The sequence below is a fragment of the Malaclemys terrapin genome, chromosome 2, assembly GCF_027887155.1.
Source record: "Malaclemys terrapin pileata isolate rMalTer1 chromosome 2, rMalTer1.hap1, whole genome shotgun sequence".
NCBI lineage: Eukaryota > Metazoa > Chordata > Testudines > Emydidae > Malaclemys > Malaclemys terrapin.
This window is the reverse complement of record NC_071506.1, coordinates 139716190-139736342: the sequence shown is the minus strand read 5'-3', so window position 1 is coordinate 139736342 and position 20153 is coordinate 139716190. Positions and strand designations below refer to the sequence as shown.

Below are 20153 nucleotides of genomic sequence, written 5' to 3'. Positions count from 1 at the left end.
TAATCAATGTGTGGTTAATAGTTAAGTTGTAGGATAAGGATAAGTAAGGTAAGGTTGCAATGTAAGGCCTTCATAGGTTCAGAAGAATCATCCCTATGTTAAGTACATTCTGGTCTCTAATCAATAGAAACTGTATTGATTTTTTAAGTAAGGCTAATGATTTTACTGAGTGCCCCTTTCAGGGGCTCTGGCAAAGGCCATCGCCCCAGTGGACTTTATAGATTTTCTCACTAGCTTGGACTTGTCATCCTGTCTTTTTACTGCATAAAAAGTGCAATGCGACCAGAGAGATTGAAGTGTTCTCCTACTGAATGTACAGAACACTGAATGTAGGAGAACACTTCAATCTCTCTGGTCACTCAGCAACAGACCTCAAAGTGGCAATTCTTCAACAAAAAAACCTTCAAAAACAGACTCCAACGTGAAGCTGCAGAACTGGAATTAATTTGCAAACTAGATACCATCAGATTAGGCCTGAATAAAGACTGGGAGTGGTTAGGTCATTACAAAACCTAAACTTAATTTCCCCAATACTAATTTCTCCCTACTGTTACTTACACTTTCTTGTCAACTGTCTGTAATGGGCCACTCTCTTACCACTTCAAAAGTTATTTTTCCTCCCTTGGTAGCCTGCTGTTAATTGATTTATCTTGTTAGACTGACTTAACACTTTGTAAAGCACCCATCCTTTCATGTATTTATACCTGCTCCTGTATTTTTTACTTCATACATCTGATGAAGTGGGTTCTAGCCCATGAAAGCTTATACCCAAATAAATTTGTTAGTCTCTAAGGTGCCACAAGGACTCCTTGTTTTTTTTGCTGATACAGACTAACATGGCTACCACTGAAACCTTTGTAATGATACCTTACAAGAGACCTTTTGCATAAAGCATATTCCAGTTACATCATACTCACACGCATAAGCATATTTCCATAAAACATATGGAGTGCAACATCACAGTCACTTTGAAAAAAGTTGATGCAGTGTCATGACAAGTAGGGACCTCCAAATGGGCAACCCTTTGAAATGCAGATGTGATACTGCAGGAGAGGGAGCAGAGTCTAGTGGTTAGAGGGGTGCCCAGCAGACAGAATTCTGATCAAAGCCTGGTCTACATGGGATGACAAATAGAACTGGTCTGAATGTCAAAATATGCTGCTATGCTGAAACTTCAGTTTGGGTTGGTTTTAAGAGAGATTCTATAAGCCTGGTGATATAGCTACTGGCCCAGCAAGTGGGCAATCTAGGTTCAAAACCCTGCTCTGCCTGGTTTAGAGTGATGAGGGATGAAAAACTGCTCTGAATTCAGGCCAGTATCCCCAGGCTATCAAGAGTGACTAACACATGCAAATGTTTCACAAAACCCTTTTGAAAGGTTTTGTTTTCATTCCAAAGCAGAATGAAAAAAATCTGTAACCTCAAAAAAATTGCTGTGAAATTGGATTGTTGTCCTCTGGTCTGTTTGAGTGATAAATGCATGACAGTCTATAAAAAGGCTAATGGTAGAGAGTGAGAAAAACAGACACAAGTAGCCAGGGGAGAAAAGAAAAGATCTGTTATGTGAGAAGAGACATGGGAAGGCCATTTGAGAAGGCAGCTTAAGCAGAGAAGGCGGCTCTGATACCAGGAGCCACATTGTGAGAAGTGACAGAGGAAACATATGCTAGAAGACCCTAGCGAGTTGTTATATGACTGTTTTAATTAACACTCTTCAATTTCTTGTCTTAACAGCTCAATCTCCCTTACCTTCTTGATACAGCAAGTGTATGGAACCCCGCAAGCCAGAGGACCACTGCCGTTGCATGAATGGTACTGATTGACGTTCCAGTCTTTATATTCATCACTTCCACAACAAGAGAACTGTACAAACAAAGAAATTAAAAAATGCATCATAACCAAGTGATAAATAACAGCATGTTTGCAGTATGATAAATATTTGCAGCATTTAACTGAAACTAATAAGAAGGGGATTCCTTATTCATGCTACCGGACAGGGGCCGATTCGGAGGTTCTCTCTGACTCTGTACCACTCAGACTAACACAACCTCGTCTAATGTCATCATACAGGAGTTTTCGCTAAGTCACGGCTTGAACTCAGTAATTCTGGACCTACACTACAGGAGTCAGGTAGAATATTTTTGGCATGGTCAGTAAGAATTACAGAGGAAGGATAGGAGATTGTTAAGTTCACTTAGTTTCAGGCCAAGTGCAGCATTTACTTTTCCAAACGAAAGCAGCTTTCCAGATGACTGTCCGTCAGGATTGTGAGGTTAGGAACAGGCTCAAGCTAGCAAGGCAGCTTTGACATGCCTGAAGCACTGAAGCAGGACAATAGGAAAGCTCAAGTAATTTTTTAATACTGAATATTTTCAACCCGTCTGTACATGTATCCTCTAAGCCCATCGCTCCCCTGGGCATGGCTAGGATTTCAAGAGCTAGTTTGTGGAACGGACATTACAAGAGCTCAAATTATTTCTTGCCCAATAGAGCAACAAACACAACTCAACAGAAGTAGGAGTCAGTTTGCTATGAACAATGAGAGTTTCACAAAGTCCTTTCGGCAGCTTATTCTTGAAGGCACAATGAGGCTCTATGAGCTGAGGGGTGAAAACGTTATGTACTTGCGGATTTTCCTACAGACATTTGGATGCTACAAGAGTATGTGTTTGTGTAAAACTACAAGGCATTGGTGGTCTAAAAAACCACTTCTCTGTTCATTTAAAACAGGACAAATGACTGGAGAACATGTAGGAACAATCCTGCCAGTGAACAAAGGGGACAGACAATTTGATTCTATAGGTCTTTTTAAACTCTAAGGTAAGACTTTTGCTCTCCCTTTCTTTATAACAGTATCATATGGGGCTTTTTAGTGTATTAGACTGTTACTCTTTAGCCCAGGTGGTTAGCCAATATTTGGGGTCTTTTGGATTGTTTCCATTAGGAGAAGAAACTGATGAAAGAGTCAGGTATTTATTCCAATCCTATTTATTTACAAAGAACATACACAAATTCCTATTTCTCTGAACAGAGTAGGGGTCAGTTTCCTTGTTCACACTCCCAAGCCTCTTTCCAACCAATACTTTGCCTGAAAAGCTCTTTCTCAGGGCCGCATTAACCATTGTTTCTCTTGTTATTTCCTGGCTCTCTATTTATTTTCCTGCTTCCGGCTACTTCTGACAGACAAATACAGCTCCACCAAATAATATCCAGCCCCTATATTTGAATTCAGTCTCCAGGGAAAACCCCTCAGATCACATTGCTCAGCTTCTACTCCAAACTTGCGCCATGGCTAGCCTGTGATTTGAGTGGTGGCTTCTGTTGTTTCAGCTATCACTAAACAGAGGAGAATTTAGCTGCTCACTCATTTTGCCTCAACGGAAGGCTACTATCATGCCAACCAGCTTGAAGTTTGTCAAGGCTGAATCCCCACTCTGTCACTCCGAGTGCAGAAGGTGGGGGCCTGCAAGGATTCTAAAAATTAATACTATAAAATATTAAACTCCCAAGGTTACAGCTTTTCTCTGACCTTGGCTTGGTAAACACTGCCACTGTCCAAATGCAAAAAAAACAACAACCCTTGAACCCAGGAAGGAGCACTTGGGAATTCCTCCCTGTGGGGTACCCTCAAGCCCTTTCATCTCCCGGGGAAGAGCTGAGATTGAAAACAAAGGAAATTAGCTGTGGCTATCAGCTAATCAAACAACATGCACAAACCTTTTAGGACACCAAAAATCCAATCCTGTTTTAAAAAAGGTAAATTTTACTAAAAACAAAAAGGGAAAAAATACATCTGGAACTCAGGCCTTTTGCTAGATCTTAAAAGAAACAATTACAAAAATTAAACACCCAAAACAACTTTCTTGGGGGTTCAGCTTAAAGGTTACAAGCAAACAAAAGCATCAGGGGTTAGCACAAAGAGCCACAAGCCTTAAAAAATAAACAGAAATAAACCTGATCCCATCTAGCTAAACATGTAGGTTAACTTACACATTTGGAGTTTAGATAAGTAGTTCTAGGCATGATCTGATGATTTATGATCATTACCTGGCTTAAAGCTGCTTATAGCATGGCTGCTCTGTCCCTCCAGCCCAGAGAACAACAGACAAAAGGAAAGTTTCTTTCCCCATTTTAAAAAGTTCTAGCCTTCCCATTGGCTCTTTTGGTCAGGTGTCCACTTTTTTTTTCTTTACCTGGGGACTTTTTACCCTTTACAGTAAAGCAAGTAAAGAACAGCTACCAAGAGGGATTTTACAGCTAACTGGCTGGCTGGGTATCCATCAAAGGGAGTTATCCCCCCCACTTTATTTATCACAAAGTTGGTTTATGATTTCCCATAAACCAAAGATATACTCCCCTGGCAGCCACCCAACCTTCAGCATTAACAACACTAACTGTGAAAACTGCACACTGCACCTGAGTGCTAAATACACTGATTTTCACAAGCAATGACTTTTGACTTTTCATTCTATTTGGCTTCCAAGGACAGTGTTATTTTCATATTGCAGCTTTGCAGAGATTTGTAACAGAAAAAGAATGTGCTGGAGTGAGTTATAATTGCAGATGAAAATGCAAGCAAGCTGCAGAAGGGAAATGTTTTTCAATAAATTACAGTAAGTTTTACAATAACTTTTCTCCTCTCTCCTCCCACTCTAGGGCCTGAGAATGAGATTTCTCATTCTAGTTAAGTGAAATGTAACTCATGATGATCGTCAAATATATTGGGCTTAAATTAATCTTTTTTAGTTAATTTAGTCTAGAAAGAAATTATTTTCACAAGACTTGTAAGTGAATTTAGTGCTGGTTAAAGGGGCCAATTTGACAGCCTGAGAGACTAAAACCCTGTCTGTATTCACAGGATAGATATAGCATAGGGAGTAGCACACCGGACTTCATCACTCTTTCCTCCATCAGTATGTCTGGCCTCTGAATTATAGGGACCACCCTCTAGGATCAAGAGGACAGGTCGGTCGCCATGACCCAGTAAAAACCTGCAAAGACAAACAATAATAATTGGGACCAGTTTTGGAAGTGGTTTTAGTGATGTGGTCACCCATCCCCCCAGGTCCCACTGGCAATTAAGCTCAAATGAAGTTGAACAAGTCAAAGACGATGACTGAAAATAGTGCATAATTGAGATTCACGGTGCTACTTGTCCTGATAATTGGCCTCTGGCTAACCTGGCCCCTCAGAAGTGCGGTGTAAGCAGTAGAGCAGACAGCTGGAGATTGGCAGGCTGGAGAACAGTATAGTAGCTTTGCTTGAGGCAAGTCTGTAATCCAAATCGTAGGCCAACTGTGCACCTTTGGAGACATTTACATTGAACCAATGCTTCTCTAATTACTATCTTCATTTCCTCTCTCTAACTCTAACCGATTTTTCATATTTTCTATGAATATGACAAACAGCAGCTGCAGACTGGGTTGTTTTTTGTTTTTCATTTCCACGTATGAACATATCTATTTCAGCCCAGGAAAAATCAGGCTCATTCATCTTTCATTCAGGTTGATTTAATTAGAGGCAACTAGGATACGTCCTTTATTTCTTTCCCTTATGATCACAGGCAAGAGTTTTCATTTCATTGTCTTTAATGAATGTATTTCTCAGTTGTCTCCAACACCCAGGCTAGCTGATCCCATTCCACAAAATGCCAATCAGACTCCACTCTCTCATGGTGATTTTTCTCCCCAAGTCAAACTAAATTAGAGATCAGATTTACAGCTAAATAGAAAGTGGTTTTACTTTTTTCATATTCACAAAATACAAGAGTTCAAGGAAAGTCACGTTCTGTTCTTTGCAGGATGAAATTAAACTCACACTACATCATGTTTATTTAATTGGGACGGAGACTGTTAAATGAGCTTGCTGGTTTAAATTATTATCGTGAAAGAAATGTCCATTTGTTGCTGGCGGGGAAAGGTGTCAGACTGACAGTCTTGGATAACTGTCCTCTTATTACCCTCAAAAGGCATTGTACAAATAACAGGAGGGCAAGTGTTGTGTCTTTCCCTACTGCCTGGCCAATATATTCAAGCCTGTTATGGAGAGATGGCCTCTAAAGAAGATACTGAAGTTCAGTCTCTATAGTCCATTTAGCTCTTAGCCTCTCTGCTCAGATTACATGCGGTGGTGAGGAGTTTAATAACTGGTGTGTGTCCACTAGCAATTGGACTGAGACCATCAAATTCATTGCAACCTGGTCGCTGAACAGGTTGGGTTGGTTGTCATTTTAATTAAATGCTATTTGTCCAACACAAAGGGAAACCACGTCCTTCCAATGTGAGTGATGCTGTATTTTAGAATAAGAGAAGACAAACAGAAGAAGAATAAACTGTCCATGAGGGAGCACTGTGGAAGCCTCTCCTGTATAATAGCATCCAGCAGAAAGCAGGCTTCTAAAAGTTTAAACATGCAGTACACAGAGAACAAAATCGTAAGTTTATAACTACATACATCACACATTGGTATAAGCAACATACTTGGTCCCAGTGTAAATCAGGAGTAGCTCCATTGATGTCAGAGTTTACCAGTTATGTCAGATGAGAATTAGGACCACTTTGCATTCAGTATTTTACCCATAAGAAGTGTTCATTAAAGTTGCATAATGAATACATAATGAATATAGACGTTATACAAGTGATGGAATCCAGAAGTCTAAAGATGGGTCCCAACTCAAATCTCATTTTCAAACATACCAAGACTCTGAGGAAAATTCAGAACTGGATTTGAACCTTGAACTTCTAGCCTTCCCCTGATTGATTTATTTTTTTATCCACATTCTGTAATACTAATATATTTGGTGAGACAGCTACTTATACAGCCTACTCACTTTGTTCTCTTATTCATTTCCAGAATCACTGTTTTGACTTCAGCTATTTGAAATACACCTTTGCTGGTATGCTTATGGTAAGCATTTCCCACCTCCATAAACAAAATAAAAGTAACGCCAGTGAACTAGCTGTCCAATCAGTTGTACAATCCTGTTAGTTTAAAAACAGGATAGGGCTCTATCATGCATGTGTCTCCCATCAGCTGGTGCACATATTGATGACCGAATAGATGTCTGAAAATGCAGACCTCACGGCCCCTTTGGTGCAGCAGAGATTATCGTGTCCCAGTGAAGAGGTTACATGGATTGAAACTTTGATTTGATCTCTCACCTTCTAAACCCAAAAGCAGCTAGCTCAGGCCCAGCTTTTTTGCCAACACCCTTCTAACTGAAATTTCAAACTTTGGGTAAGCTCAAATTTCAAACATGCTGGAAGTGGTACAGAAGTGGCGCACCTATGAGCCTGGGAGGAAAGTTAAAGGGGGTGAACTGTCCCTGAGAGTGACACTTTGCTAAACTCGGAGTCTGCACCCACGTCTCCCAAGTAGAGCTGAGTGAAATGGATGAATAATGTATTTGATGAAAAAAAAATGTCATTTTGGACGAACCAAAACAATTCCTGAATTTGACACAAATAGTTTTGGCCATTCACAAAATGGCCAAAGGAGAAGAAGATGGGGGTGACTCTGTTGCTGCTGTTCTCCTCCCCCAACCTTTATAACCATTAGCCCAATGATTAGGGCAGTCACCTCGATGTGGGAGAGGCAGGTTCGAATAACCACTCTGGAAAATTGACTTTTTCAATTCACCAAAAATTCTGAAAAATTCCATGTTCAGTTTGATCCGACCTTTTTTTTAAAAGAGAAATGTTCATACCCCCCAAAAAAGATTATTTGCCTAGCTCTATTCCCGAGTCCCAGCTGACAGTTCTGACCACTAGACAACACAGCTCCTGATTTCATACTCCTGCTGCCGAAATTGGCTGGGGAGCCTTTGTGCCACATAGTGGCTGTGTGAATTGGGGCCACCTAATCCTGAAGAGAAATGGGCACCATGTGCTGAGAGGCTTCAGGCTGGGATGTTCACAGGTGCCTAAGGAAATTAGGTACCCAACTCCCATTGAAAATTCAGCATCTAACTCCTTCAGAGTCCTTTAAGGGTCTTAGCCTGACATTACAGAGTTTTGATTAGAACATGACTCCCTGCTTCAGGTACAAGGCAGCAGGTTAGTCCTGGTCAAACCCGATGTTATCAGCAAGCAGCTGATCAGGAGGGACACAAGGGTTTTAGATTTTTTAGCAAGAACGCGAGATGAGCAAGCAGATTAGCTGGACTGACATTTTTGAGGAGTGACAATGTGCTGATCCCCATTCAGTTCCCCCAGAGAACAGGTTAAGGAAATAGTCTCATGTCCTTAAGATGCTTAACAAGAGATGACATTTGGCAAGTAACAGCTTTCCCCTAGGAATTTCAACCCTGTAAACTTCAGACCTTCTTCTCGCTGACAGGTCAGTGGCAATGATCAACTGTATTTTCTGCAAATATCTCTGGTTCTCTTTCAGGAGAGTGGAAAAAATAGGTTTTTTAAAAAAAGCAACAACATATTCCTATTTTCTTTCTTCCCTGGCTTATCCTTAGCAACGCATGCGGTTTTTGAAAGAGATGCTCGTATGTGTTTATGTCCCAAACTTGTGCGCTGTTTCTCTTAATACAGAATTTACTTAAGAGTTTGATCCAAATTAACCCCACCTCATGAGAAACATATCTTCTTCTCCTGCCTAAACAGTGTTTAGATTATAATCCAAACTTCATGGCAGATACCTCTCAGTTGAATCCAAACACTCTCCAAAGTTTTAGAAAAGTTGAGATCTGGACTCCCAAAGTGTCAAAGAAAAGATAACACCACATTTATCACCTCAAATATGTTCACACAGACGCTGAAATCCAGTTTATAATGTCCATTTTGTTTTAACACACTATTTTTTTATACAGTATTCTGTTTTGAAAGTTGTATAAAGGTGTTATTGTGATTCTTGCTTTGTATAGAATATTTGATAGAAGTCTTTAATGGTTAGTTGTAAATGTACTGTAAATAGCAGATCTTAAATAAAAGGACTATTTTGATCACAAGAGCCAGCAGATCAACAAGATCTTCTGATAAAAAAACCAGGTACATCCTTCTGGTAGGAGATACAAGTCTGGCATAGAGATGAGCTCTCTTCTCAAGTACAAGACTTTGTAAAAATGCAAGGATGTTCTATTCAGGATATTTTAGAGAGAAATAACGTGGAGAGATCTGTTAACAAGAGCAGTAAACATGGGCTTTTTCACCCCCCTCCTAGCTTCACAGAGAAAAACCTGTTTCAAACTCACACAAAGAATTACAGAAATACTGAAGATAATTTCTTTTAGAGACACTTTCAAGTCTTCTTCATTCATTTACCTTTAAAGAAAACATGTGTAGTTGGGAAATGTTTTGGTTATGACTAATGGCTTGTCTACAAGATGCTGCAGTGTGGTCTATGGGGGTGCGAATTGTAGAGCATTAATATGTTGCTTGAACTGCCCAGTTTGTGTTGATGTAGGACTACATTAGCATGCACTTGGTCCCTTTTAGTTTGTGCCAGCAGGGGCTACCTGGGACAGTTAGAATGCAACGCATTAGAGCATTCTACAGTTCACACCCACCTAGATCACACTGCAGGATTGTGTAGATAAGCTCTAAAACTCATGTTTCCTTTTAAAAAACCTTGTAGAAATCTTGCAATCCCTTAATGCTTAAAGATAGCATAAGCCTTTTTTAAGATGTATGTTTGCAAATATTTTCTCTAAATGCAAACCGGCGTACAAAAACTTCCTGATACGTGTTATGTAAATAGCGAGATGGTTATATGCGACATAACAAGGTCATTTGATGATAGAATTGGTTACTAATAAATTTGTTAGTCTCTAAGGTGCCACAAGTACTCCTGTTCTTCTTTTTACTAATAGAAGAAGCCATTGGAGTATAGGATATTTATATTAATTGGGGTATTAATTAGGTATCTGGCAATGCCTAAGCAACTCCTTACTGAGCGCAAAAAAAAGACAAGAATCACGGCTTCAAGGTTTGGTGTGAAGAAAGGACAACAACATCTTTGATGATTGCCATAGGGCTCTGCCCTCAAGCATGCCCCCTTGTGGCCCTGCAGGTACACTGCACACAGCCCCTAAGATTCTTTCAATCAACTACCCAGACTGAGGTTAGTTCAAGCTACGTACCTCGTTCATGGGGTCTGATTTACTAAGTCGTTCTACAAAGTGTAACTCACTTTGTTAGTTGTGCCAGGTCTCCACGCTCTGGGTCCACATAAGAATCCTGGTCAGCTCTTGTTCCAGTTCAGGAATGGAGCAGATACATGCTATTGTAACCGAAGGTACTAACAGCTTCTACTGTGAAACACCAGTGTACTTAGACCATGTATTTCAAGTTAGGATACATAAACGAATCTTGGTAAATAGAGAGAAACAGTGGGATTTAATTCAGATTTTAAATTCTTAATATTCATTAATTTGTCTGCCTCAAGCCAGCTCCTTGAATGGCCTGTTTTAAGTAACTGATTTCAACACTTGCTTTGATTTCATAGAATTTAGTTAGGATTACTCACATTGCCTATTTATAAGCTCTTTATGTTATCCATGATAAACTGAACAGCACTCACCAACCTTTAAATGAAAGTCCTTTTCCCCATCTATAAGCTGTATCATTTATCTATGATATGTTGCAAAATGTAGCCTAGTCTATAGATGATGAATAAGAATTCCCAGTTATCGCTTTGAAGATTGACAGGTCCTTGTCCCAAGATCAGGCCCAGTACTATTAAAATTATTATATAGTTGGGGAGCCCAATGTGCACAGCTCACACTATAGGAACTCATCTATACTCCCAAATAAATAATTTATGAATCCATTTAGCAAAGTCACAAACACTCTAACTCAGTAAAGTAGATGTTTATTCTGTGGTCTCTCCATCTTCCAAAAGCTGGTGGTAGCTCTTGTTTCTGTGGTTGGCTGATGTCATTATGGACAGCATTCCCCCTTACACTTGACTTCCAGTTCCCCCAAACTTATGGGTTACCTAAGTTTATCTATGCCAAAGTTAGTAGGCCTCAAGCATGAGGCTAGCTGCTGAAGCCAATGTCTTACAGGATACAGGCCTGTAGGTTTCTTGCATTACTGCTGAATAAAATAAAGCAGAATAGAATGCAAAGCAGCGAATAGAATAGAGGTAAGCTAACCCAGTGGGCTACAGGAAGTACTCACTTCTAATTTTGGGGAATGATACTCTGGTTGTAGTTTACTTAGAGATGTGTCCCCTCTAGGGTAGACCTCACTTTTAAGGTTTAATCTCTGCTAAAAGCTTCCACAGAAGGGCCTCCGGAAGTGATCAGAACTGAAGTCACCACTGTTTGTGCCTTGTTTCATTTTGCTTTTACTCCCCCACCCCTTTTCATTTAGTCATAGTTAATCGCTGTGATTGCTATGCTTAACTGTTGGGTGCCCTAAAGCAGGGAAAGAACCGCATGTGACTGACAGTGAGAGTCACATCCCGGAAGTGGCACTGAGAGAGACAATTGCTAAGAACTGGGCCCCTGCCATTTCTTGTTTCTCTAGATTACACTTCTTTGGGGGGGTAAATTTTTTGGAGATAAAATTACTTGGCACTCAACAACATGAAATCTCCCTTTCTAGTGCACAGTCCCAAATGAAGCTTTCTTGTGCATGCCTGTTCTGCTGGAAGAGTTTATATCGCTACAATGCCAAAAGTCTTACACGAGGACGAATGTCGGAAGAAAATCTGGTGTGGGTTCTTCATGGCTGCATTTTCTAGCTCCTTCAAAGTGTTGGTCAGGATCTTGGAGGGTGTTCTTCCCTGGGAAGTTAGATATATTCTTAGCTATTTATTGTGCCAGTATTTACTTCTCACAAGACACCACACACTTAAATGTGTTTTTTAGATCTGAAGGAAGCATAAGAGCTAGTTTTCATGTTTTCTTTCTTGCTACACTTTGATGGAACCCAACAGATGTGGCCTTAGGGGGTCACATTATCAAAAATGATCCATGTTGATGACAGGCAAGGTATTGTAGATGTAAGAAATCTGATAGTGGTATTACAATCCTGTCTTCTAGATGGTTGTTAGCATGTGTTTGTTAAAAGAAAAACACACATCCCAATGACAGACTTATGGGATAATGAGCAAGATTGGTGAAAGAAACCTTTCATCTTTTTCTGAGAGAGACTAAAAAGAAGAACATGTTTGCAAGAGAAACACCCATTTATAGGCAAGCAGTGGGCCTGAATTTTCAATCTAAAGAATGGGACACAAAAAAATGTCTTGTGTGTGCAAACAATAAATCTGAGCTAAGCAGTTAATTTGTTTTACACATTTTTCCATTTGTTTTTAATGAACTATTTTTCAGAAAAGAACCACAAAGCAGGGGGAGGAAATGGCTCTAGTATGCCTAAGAGACTGACTTCCAGTGGTCCAAGCCCCTCAGGCTAGGTCTACACTACAGGTGAGGGATGCGATTCCCTGGCTCATGTACACATACTTGCACTAGCTCTCATCTAGCTAGTATGAGTATAAATAGTGTGGGGGAATAGGCCTGGCTGGCCTCCCTTGTACCAATCAGAACATCGGCGAAGACTCGTCATATAGGCCCGCCCTGCAGGCCATAAGCCTGAACTAGGCTAAGTGACACAGCCTCTTGCCAAACTCGGTCAAGGGTCATGACCAGAGGAGGGGGGAGGGCAAGGAGGGAAAGAATAAAAAGCCCCAGCAACAGCTCTAATAAAATATGTTCATGGCTGATGAAATATAATAACCGCTTGTGTGAAGCAATAGGTAACTGTAGCTGAATGCAAAAATGTCTAGCTAAATGCAAAACTAGCCAGTTAGATACCTTCTTTGAGCGTCCTGTCAACCACTCCCCAGTACACTGACCATAACACCCCGGAAGGTACTATGCACCCTGCCGAGAATATACCCCGAATGAATGCCAAGTGCTGCCCATATCCAAAACCACCAAGAAGCCCTCCACTCAATATGCACCCAATTCTCGTAAATTGATAGGGGAGGTATCGGCAAAAAGGGACAGACCCCAACTCTTATTTCACGCAAATGACGTATAATTTGTACTATGTTTGCGGTTTGAAGGAATAAAAGCAGCCTGCGTGCTGTGCTAGGTGTGGTAGTTTTCGGACTGCTACCCCAACGCGTTGGTATGTATTGCAATAAACTGGCCTCAGGTTTGAGTCTGTGAACTAAAATCAATGCGTGGGTGACTTTTTCCACGACAACAGCCATGTAGCCGCAGTAGCACAGGTAGTGTCAGTCGAGATACGGCTTAGCTGTGCTGAGTACAAACAGGTACATATGCATGAGCAGAGGAAGCACACCCCTAGCTCGTAGTGCGGACATAGCCTTAAGCACTTTTGAAAATCTCCCATCGTAGGTGGTTTGGGGAGGAGGCTTTAAATCAGGCCCTAGGAGTTCGATTTCTGGTTGTGCCACTGAGAGACGTGCTATATGATCTTGTGAAAAAACTGTTAGCTCTCTGGGCCTCAGTCTACCCATTTGTAAAATAGTTATTTTAATACCTATCTTATAAGGGAGTTAGGAGGCTTAGGGCAGGTGCACAAGCAGAGTTGTACCAGTTTAATTTTATTTTAATCCAGTTTAGTTAAACTAGTGCAAGTGTGTGTAGACACTCTTATTCAGTTTACATTAAATTGATTAGGAATATGTTAAAGATAAACTGAAGTAAGGGCTTATCTACACTATAGAGCCTTTGCTGGTATGGCAAAGATGCTTAGTGGAGATGCAGCATATGTCAGCATAACAACTTCTTTTGCTGTCATAGCTACACTACCTCCCTGAACGACATCAGCTACACTGGCAAAAGCACTCTTTTGTCAGTATATTTGTGTCTACACTGGGGTTGGGTGGAAGGTTGCTGGCATAACTATGTCAGCTAGGGAGTGTGATTTCCCCCCCCACACACACACCTAGTCAACACAGCTGTGCTGCAATACTTTATAGGGTAGACCAAGCCTAACGGAAAAAGAAGACCCACGGCAGTGAATCTCAGAGCCCGGATCAACTGACTTAGGCTTGTGATTCATGGCTAAAAACAGGACTGTAGACATCTGGGCTCGGGCTGGAGCCCAGGCTCTGAAACCCGGCAAGGTTTCAGCTGACCCAGACTCTGAGACTTGCTGCCAAGGGTCTTTTTTGCAATGCAGACATACCCTCAGAGTATATATAAACACACTTGCAGTTAAACGATGCCAGTTTAACCCAATTCAATTAAACCAGTTAACTATCTGGTTCAAGTGTATATAGACAAAGTTTTAATTGACATTTGTAAAGTGCTTTGAGATCCTTGGTGTTCTTGAAATGCAGAGTACTTTGGGTCTAGCAGACTGCAAGGGTAGTGCATGAATAGGGTTACCATACGTCCGGATTTTCCCGGACATGTCCGGCTTTTGGGGATTCAAATCCCCGTCCGGGGGGAAATCCCCAAAAGCCGGGCATGTCCGGGAAAATCAGGAGGGAGGGAGGGCTCGGCGGGGCCTCTTTGGCCGGGGCCGGTGTGGGGCCGGGCCGGGGTCGCGGGGCCGGGGGCATGGTGCCGTGCGGGGAGCCGGGGGCGCGGTGCCGGGCCGCGGGCCGGTCCGGGGTAGCGGGGGGGAGGTGCGCGGGGCCGCGGGCCGGTCCGGGGTAGCGGGGGGGAGGTGCGCGGGGCCGCGGGCCGGTCCGGGGTAGCGGGGGGGAGGTGCGCGGGGCCGCGGGCCGGTCCGGGGTAGCGCGCCGGGCCGCGGGGTCGCGGAGCTGGGAGCCGGTCCGGGATAGCTGGGGGGTGCGCTGGGCCGCCGGGGGCCGTCAGTGCTGGGCGGGCCGGGGCCGGCACCCCAGGGCCCAAGCCGACCCAGGCTGGAGCCGCCGGGGGCCAGCCTGGGCCGCGCCTCCTCCCCCCACACTCCCCGTTATCTGCTTCAGGCTTCCCGCGAATTAAATGTTCGCGGGAAGCAGGGGAGGGGGCGGAGACTTTGGGGAGGGGGCAGAGTTGGGGCGGGGGCATGGGCGGGGCTGGGGGCGGGGCCGGGGCCCGTGGAGTGTCCTCCATTTGGAGGCACAAAATATGGTAACCCTATGCATGAAGTCATAGAAAAAGGACATTTACAAGACACAAATTGCACCTGCTGACCCTTGCCTTTGACAATTCAGTTGCTGAGATTTTGCACCCTTCAAAAATTCATCATGCTGCTGACACCCACGCAGTGAAGTCTATTTGATATGTAGATAAAAATCAACAGTTGTTATGAGGCCAGTATTATCAATGTTCCAGCTACTACTTCATATGGTGTAAGGGAAACTAATCCAAATGATTTATTGAGTCCTACCCAATCTCCTTTGCATTATTACTTGCATTATTTATTACCTTTGACAATATATAAAATCTAGTTTATTTATTATTTCCTCAGTTAAGGCAACCGAATGAGTTCTGAATAGTGGTATGACTTGCAAAAACTGCCAAGCTTTAGCAATAGTAAATAGCAGCTTCAAAGCTATTTCCAAGCATGTATAACACAAATTTGTTGTAGCAAGAATCTTGTTCTTTACACTTTGTTCTTTCAGTAATAAGAGGGATTGGCTTACTTTTCCATGGAAGAAGAATGATCTTAGTCAAGGTAAAGAACTGGAGTCCAGTTCCTGGATTCTGTTCCTAGCTCTGCCACAGATTCTCTAAGGGAAATTTACTCCCTCCTTTTCTGTGCGTTGGTTTCCCAAATGATGAAATAAGGATAACAACACTTACTCTCTCTGAGGAGCTAGGTGCATTATTTGTAAAGTGCTTTGACATTTTAAAATTAAAGGGGCTATTCAAATGTGAAATACTGTATTACTGTTGACTTCAAATTGAGAGTGAAATTGAAAGGCTTTTGATTTTAACAGCTAATCAGTGGTTTAGGTATCTTTAAGATTGTCCACTGGGGCACAGTTTCACGTTAAAAGTTATTACAAATCCCTTCTAACTCAGCCAGTTCATTTTCTAAGCTTGAAAGAGGAACAGTCCTGGCCCAAGGTATTCCTATTCCTTTGAACCATCTGGCTGTGGGACTAGTCTGATCCAATATGGTAATTCTTAGGGTCCTATGCAATCCTGCAGGCTGCTACTGCATGGGTGGCAGGCTACAGTCAACACAAAATGAGTTTAACCCTTGGTAGATTTGTTTTGTACCAGTTAGTAGCTGAGGCAGCAGGCCTCGTCAGTACAACAGAATGATTTTCCTTACACAATGAGGAAACTCCTATAGAAAAATCATATAAAAATGAATAGGCTGATGGAAGGCCAAGATCTGTAACTCATATTGACTTTCAAGGGGAATGGGAGGCCTATCTCCCTCCCTTTGAAGATCCTGGGCAAAGCCAATAGAATGCTGTAGAAATGCATTATGGTTTTAAAAGAAAGAATGAAATCTAATCTCTAGGGATTTTGAACCTCTGTCAACCCACATCAGTTTCTGTTAAGTTCTATGAGATGGATTGACTAGCCAGCAAAAGGGTTATCATCTGTTAAATTCCATAAGGGAAAGAACTATAGAAATGTTGGAAGATTAACTTTGCCGATTTCTGATTGAAAAGAGGCTTGACATATGAACAAGAAACACAGTACCCTTCTCAGCTTTCAAGGGTCTGACTCATGATTCAAGGTTTCATTCAAGGATGTATCTATCTAGAAAATTGGGACGTGGAACAGCTCCCCCAAGCTTGTGGGTTGCAATATTTATTATGCTAATATTTTAACTTCTATTGATCCCACATTTCCATCTGATGATACCAGAAATAAATGCAATAATGCTTGATCGGGTGCCCTTTAAAGGGAAACTATGCTACAGTCAAATTACTTAGTCTCAAATGTAAAAATTTTTGCAAACACTACATACCTCCCGTGTAACATGTGGAGATCTAGCCTGAGCTGCCTAAAATAGAATCCAGAGGGAAGGCTTGAATGAATTAAAAAAACAACAAACAGACACTGGGGTATATAAAGCAGGTGGAGTATGAAGAGGAGGCAGGAAACAGTGGAACAGCCAACAGCACCGGAAGCTCTTACGGGCAAATCCCAAGATGTCCAGCTGAGCACAGAGGTTTTAAGATGCTTTCCAAACTATCCAGTGATACTGCACTGGAAGTTGAGAACATGACCATGTTCTGATGTTTCCTGCTTCTGGTCAGGGTGGAAATGCCACAAGAACAGACTCTCTCAAAACAGATTGGCATCTATTGGCTAAAGTTTGACGTATCAGAAGAACTTGACATGACTTGTCTACCAGCGATAGTACCACTGGTAGACAAATCATGTGAAGTTCTTAGATGCAGTGCAAGTAGAGAGTGCATTCAAGGTGCTATTGCTGTGTACACCTTGTATTGGACAGCTCACCAGTTTTCACTGACCTGCAATAAATCTGACCCTCCCAAAAAAGCAACACTGGAGGGATATTGAAAAAAGTCCTGTGTATTCCCCCTGATGGAATAGAAGAGATGAGTCATCAGAAAATGCTTAACAGGGACCTTCAAGGCCTTTTCTCTTTCAGCCTTAACTATATGTGGGATCATCAATGGCAAAACCCTAATGATTTGTAGAAACCATCCCTGTTTTCATAAGAAAGCACTCAGGAGATTTAGCTAGCCAAATCTAGGTGCTTGGCATTGCTGAGAAATAAAACAATGAGGGAGTTCAAGCTTAAAATATTGGAGCTATGTGGAGAAGCCAGGGATGGAGGAGGAGAAGACAGTGCAGAACCAAGGACAGGAACTGCCAGTTATGTGAAAGTGTTTGGTGGATGAATGGCTCTTACTCATTTAATTTAAAGAAACAAATTGAATCAAAGAGCTAAAAGCACATTGCCAGCAGCAGTGATGGGGAAAGAATACAAAGCAGCAATAGCACCTTGGATTACTTCTCTTTCCAGCTTCACTGGTCCGAAAACCAGCAAAAAAACAAGGAAAAGAAGCTAACCAAGTCAGAAAGGAACTCACTTCCTGCATTCTACACGTGATGCAATGAAGATGTGCTGACCAGATTCAATCCTGGACTGTCACTAGTAATCTGTCACCAGGGCTCTGTGCACCTTCTGAGACTCAACTATGCTCAGAACAGCATGTTTTGGCAGCACTGGACTGTTCCGGTGAATTTGAATCCAGGCTTGACCTTTAAGAGATAAAACATTTAGCAATGGTACCACTCCTACATTCAACAAAGATGCTGAAAACGAACAGCACTCTCAAAGTCCCTTCTTTCCAAGGGCTGCCTTGTATGTTACAAATGCTAATGAAAAACATTAATTAATGAAGCTGCAAGACCCTGGTCAACTAGGGGAGGAGTCTCATTGTGCAGACAAGAAATCTACACTGCAGAGACGTTAACAGCTTGATTTGCTAGAGTTGGTCCGCCTCTAGTCAGCATCTGTACTCAGCACCTTTGAAAATCAGGCCAAAAGAGAGACCATATAAAGTCAAACACAAAATCTGTGGCAGAACCAGCAATGGAACTCAGATGCTTTAAGTCACAAGATCCTTCTCATTCTGAAATGGCCAGGAGCCTGTGAATGGTGTCATTTGATACCCTGGAGGAGTCAAATCCTCTATTTATCCATAAAGCAAGTAGAACACTGGTACAGACAAGACAGGTACTGAGAGATGCTTCCTTCAGCTCAAGTGGCAGACCCTTCTGGCTTGCAGTTCTATTCCCCATGCCACCCACATGTGGCTTAGCTGCTCACTGTGCTGTGAGTGTATGCCTCTGCTTTGAGATTCATGACAACTATTCACAATGTACGGAAGGAAGTCAACATGAAACAGGGAGGAAGCGTGACTGAACAATGGTGGACTGGCGAGAAAGGAATGAAACATTTAACAATTAACTTCCCATGCAAAAGGCTTAAGTGAATGAGTAATTAGTGGGCAGAGGGGACCAGCACTATGTGAACTAATTAGTTGTTAGAGTTAAAAAAACAGATAACGTCACTCAACTAGTCAGCAGAGATATCTTACAGATAGTGAAAAAGAGACTAGTTTATTCAACTGACTTATTGAGGCACATAACTGAAGATCTGCTGCTCAGGACTTCATGAAAACAACAAGGAGTCCGGTGGCACCTTAAAGACTAACAGATTTATTTGGGCATAAGCTTTTTTGAGTAAAAAACCTCACTTCTTCAGATGCAGATCTGAAGAAGTGAGGTTTTTTTTATCCACGAAAGCTTATGCCCAAATAAATCTGTTAGTCTTTAATGTGCCAGCGGACTCCTTGTTGTTTTTGTGGATACAGACTAACACGGCTACCCCCGATACAGGACTTCATGAATATCCATACTCTATGTTATGCCTTTACCAGAGCAAACAAGATTATAAAAAGAGAATGCTGTTCCTTTTTGTGACAGGGACCAGTGACTCTTGAGTTGCCTGGCTGTTATCCTTCCTTAGATCCCCTACAGCAACACCAAGTTTCCCATGAGACTGGGTGAGCAGAGCCTGTAGTCAGAAAGTGAGGCAGAACGACATGATTTTGAAGCTTCCACGTTCCCTGTTGTGCATCTCAAACAGGTGTTTAGCAATTTTTAAAAGACCTACCAGGAGATATTAGATCTTGCTATTTTTAAAGAAACACAGGACCCAGCAACATTGTCAAACAGCTATGAAAATGTACCAGCTGAGACACAAAGTCTGCATCACCCCCACATTCCCCTTCTCGTGAAGATGATAATAGAACTATTAATAATCTATTCACCTATCAAAAACCCTCTTGCTGTGGTAACTGGTGAGAGAAATCTCATAAGGCTGATACATATATACATTAAGGCTGTAGGTTATTAGCTCCCTGCAAACAGGGATTACTTGGTATTTCTATACAAGTCCATGTATACTTCACCCAGCTACTCTAGTGATGGGTGCCACACAGATACCTGTAAAAAAAACAAACACACACACATCTCAGGTCAGCAGATGCTGTGGAAGCCTGTCTCTAATCAATTCATTAGTAGTTGCACAACTGGTGCCTCAGCTGGTGCTCACACACACAAGGAGGTAGTTCACGCTCCATGCCTCGTTCTTTTCTTGACCTCTGTGCTGAGAATCCCAGCAAAGGCAATAACGAAGGCAGGTTTTAGGATATAAATACCTATCCAGGAGGAACGACAATGCCATCAATGCATTTCATACAAACAACCTAACGGATATCATAATAATATAAGAACGGCCATACTGGGTCAGACC

At 42.0% G+C, this 20153-nt stretch overlaps 1 protein-coding gene across 3 annotated transcripts in view; it reads right to left on the bottom strand.

Moving 5' to 3' along the window:
* LOC128832223 (tetraspanin-15-like) overlaps nucleotides 1-20153 on the bottom strand; it is a 527474-nt gene that overhangs the window by 86020 nt on the left and 421301 nt on the right. For all 3 annotated transcript variants that reach the window (XM_054019375.1, XM_054019374.1, XM_054019376.1), the window contains one exon: nucleotides 1750-1863. In XM_054019375.1, coding sequence (XP_053875350.1) covers nucleotides 1750-1863 — 114 coding nt within the window. The remainder of the gene's footprint in view (nucleotides 1-1749; nucleotides 1864-20153) is intronic.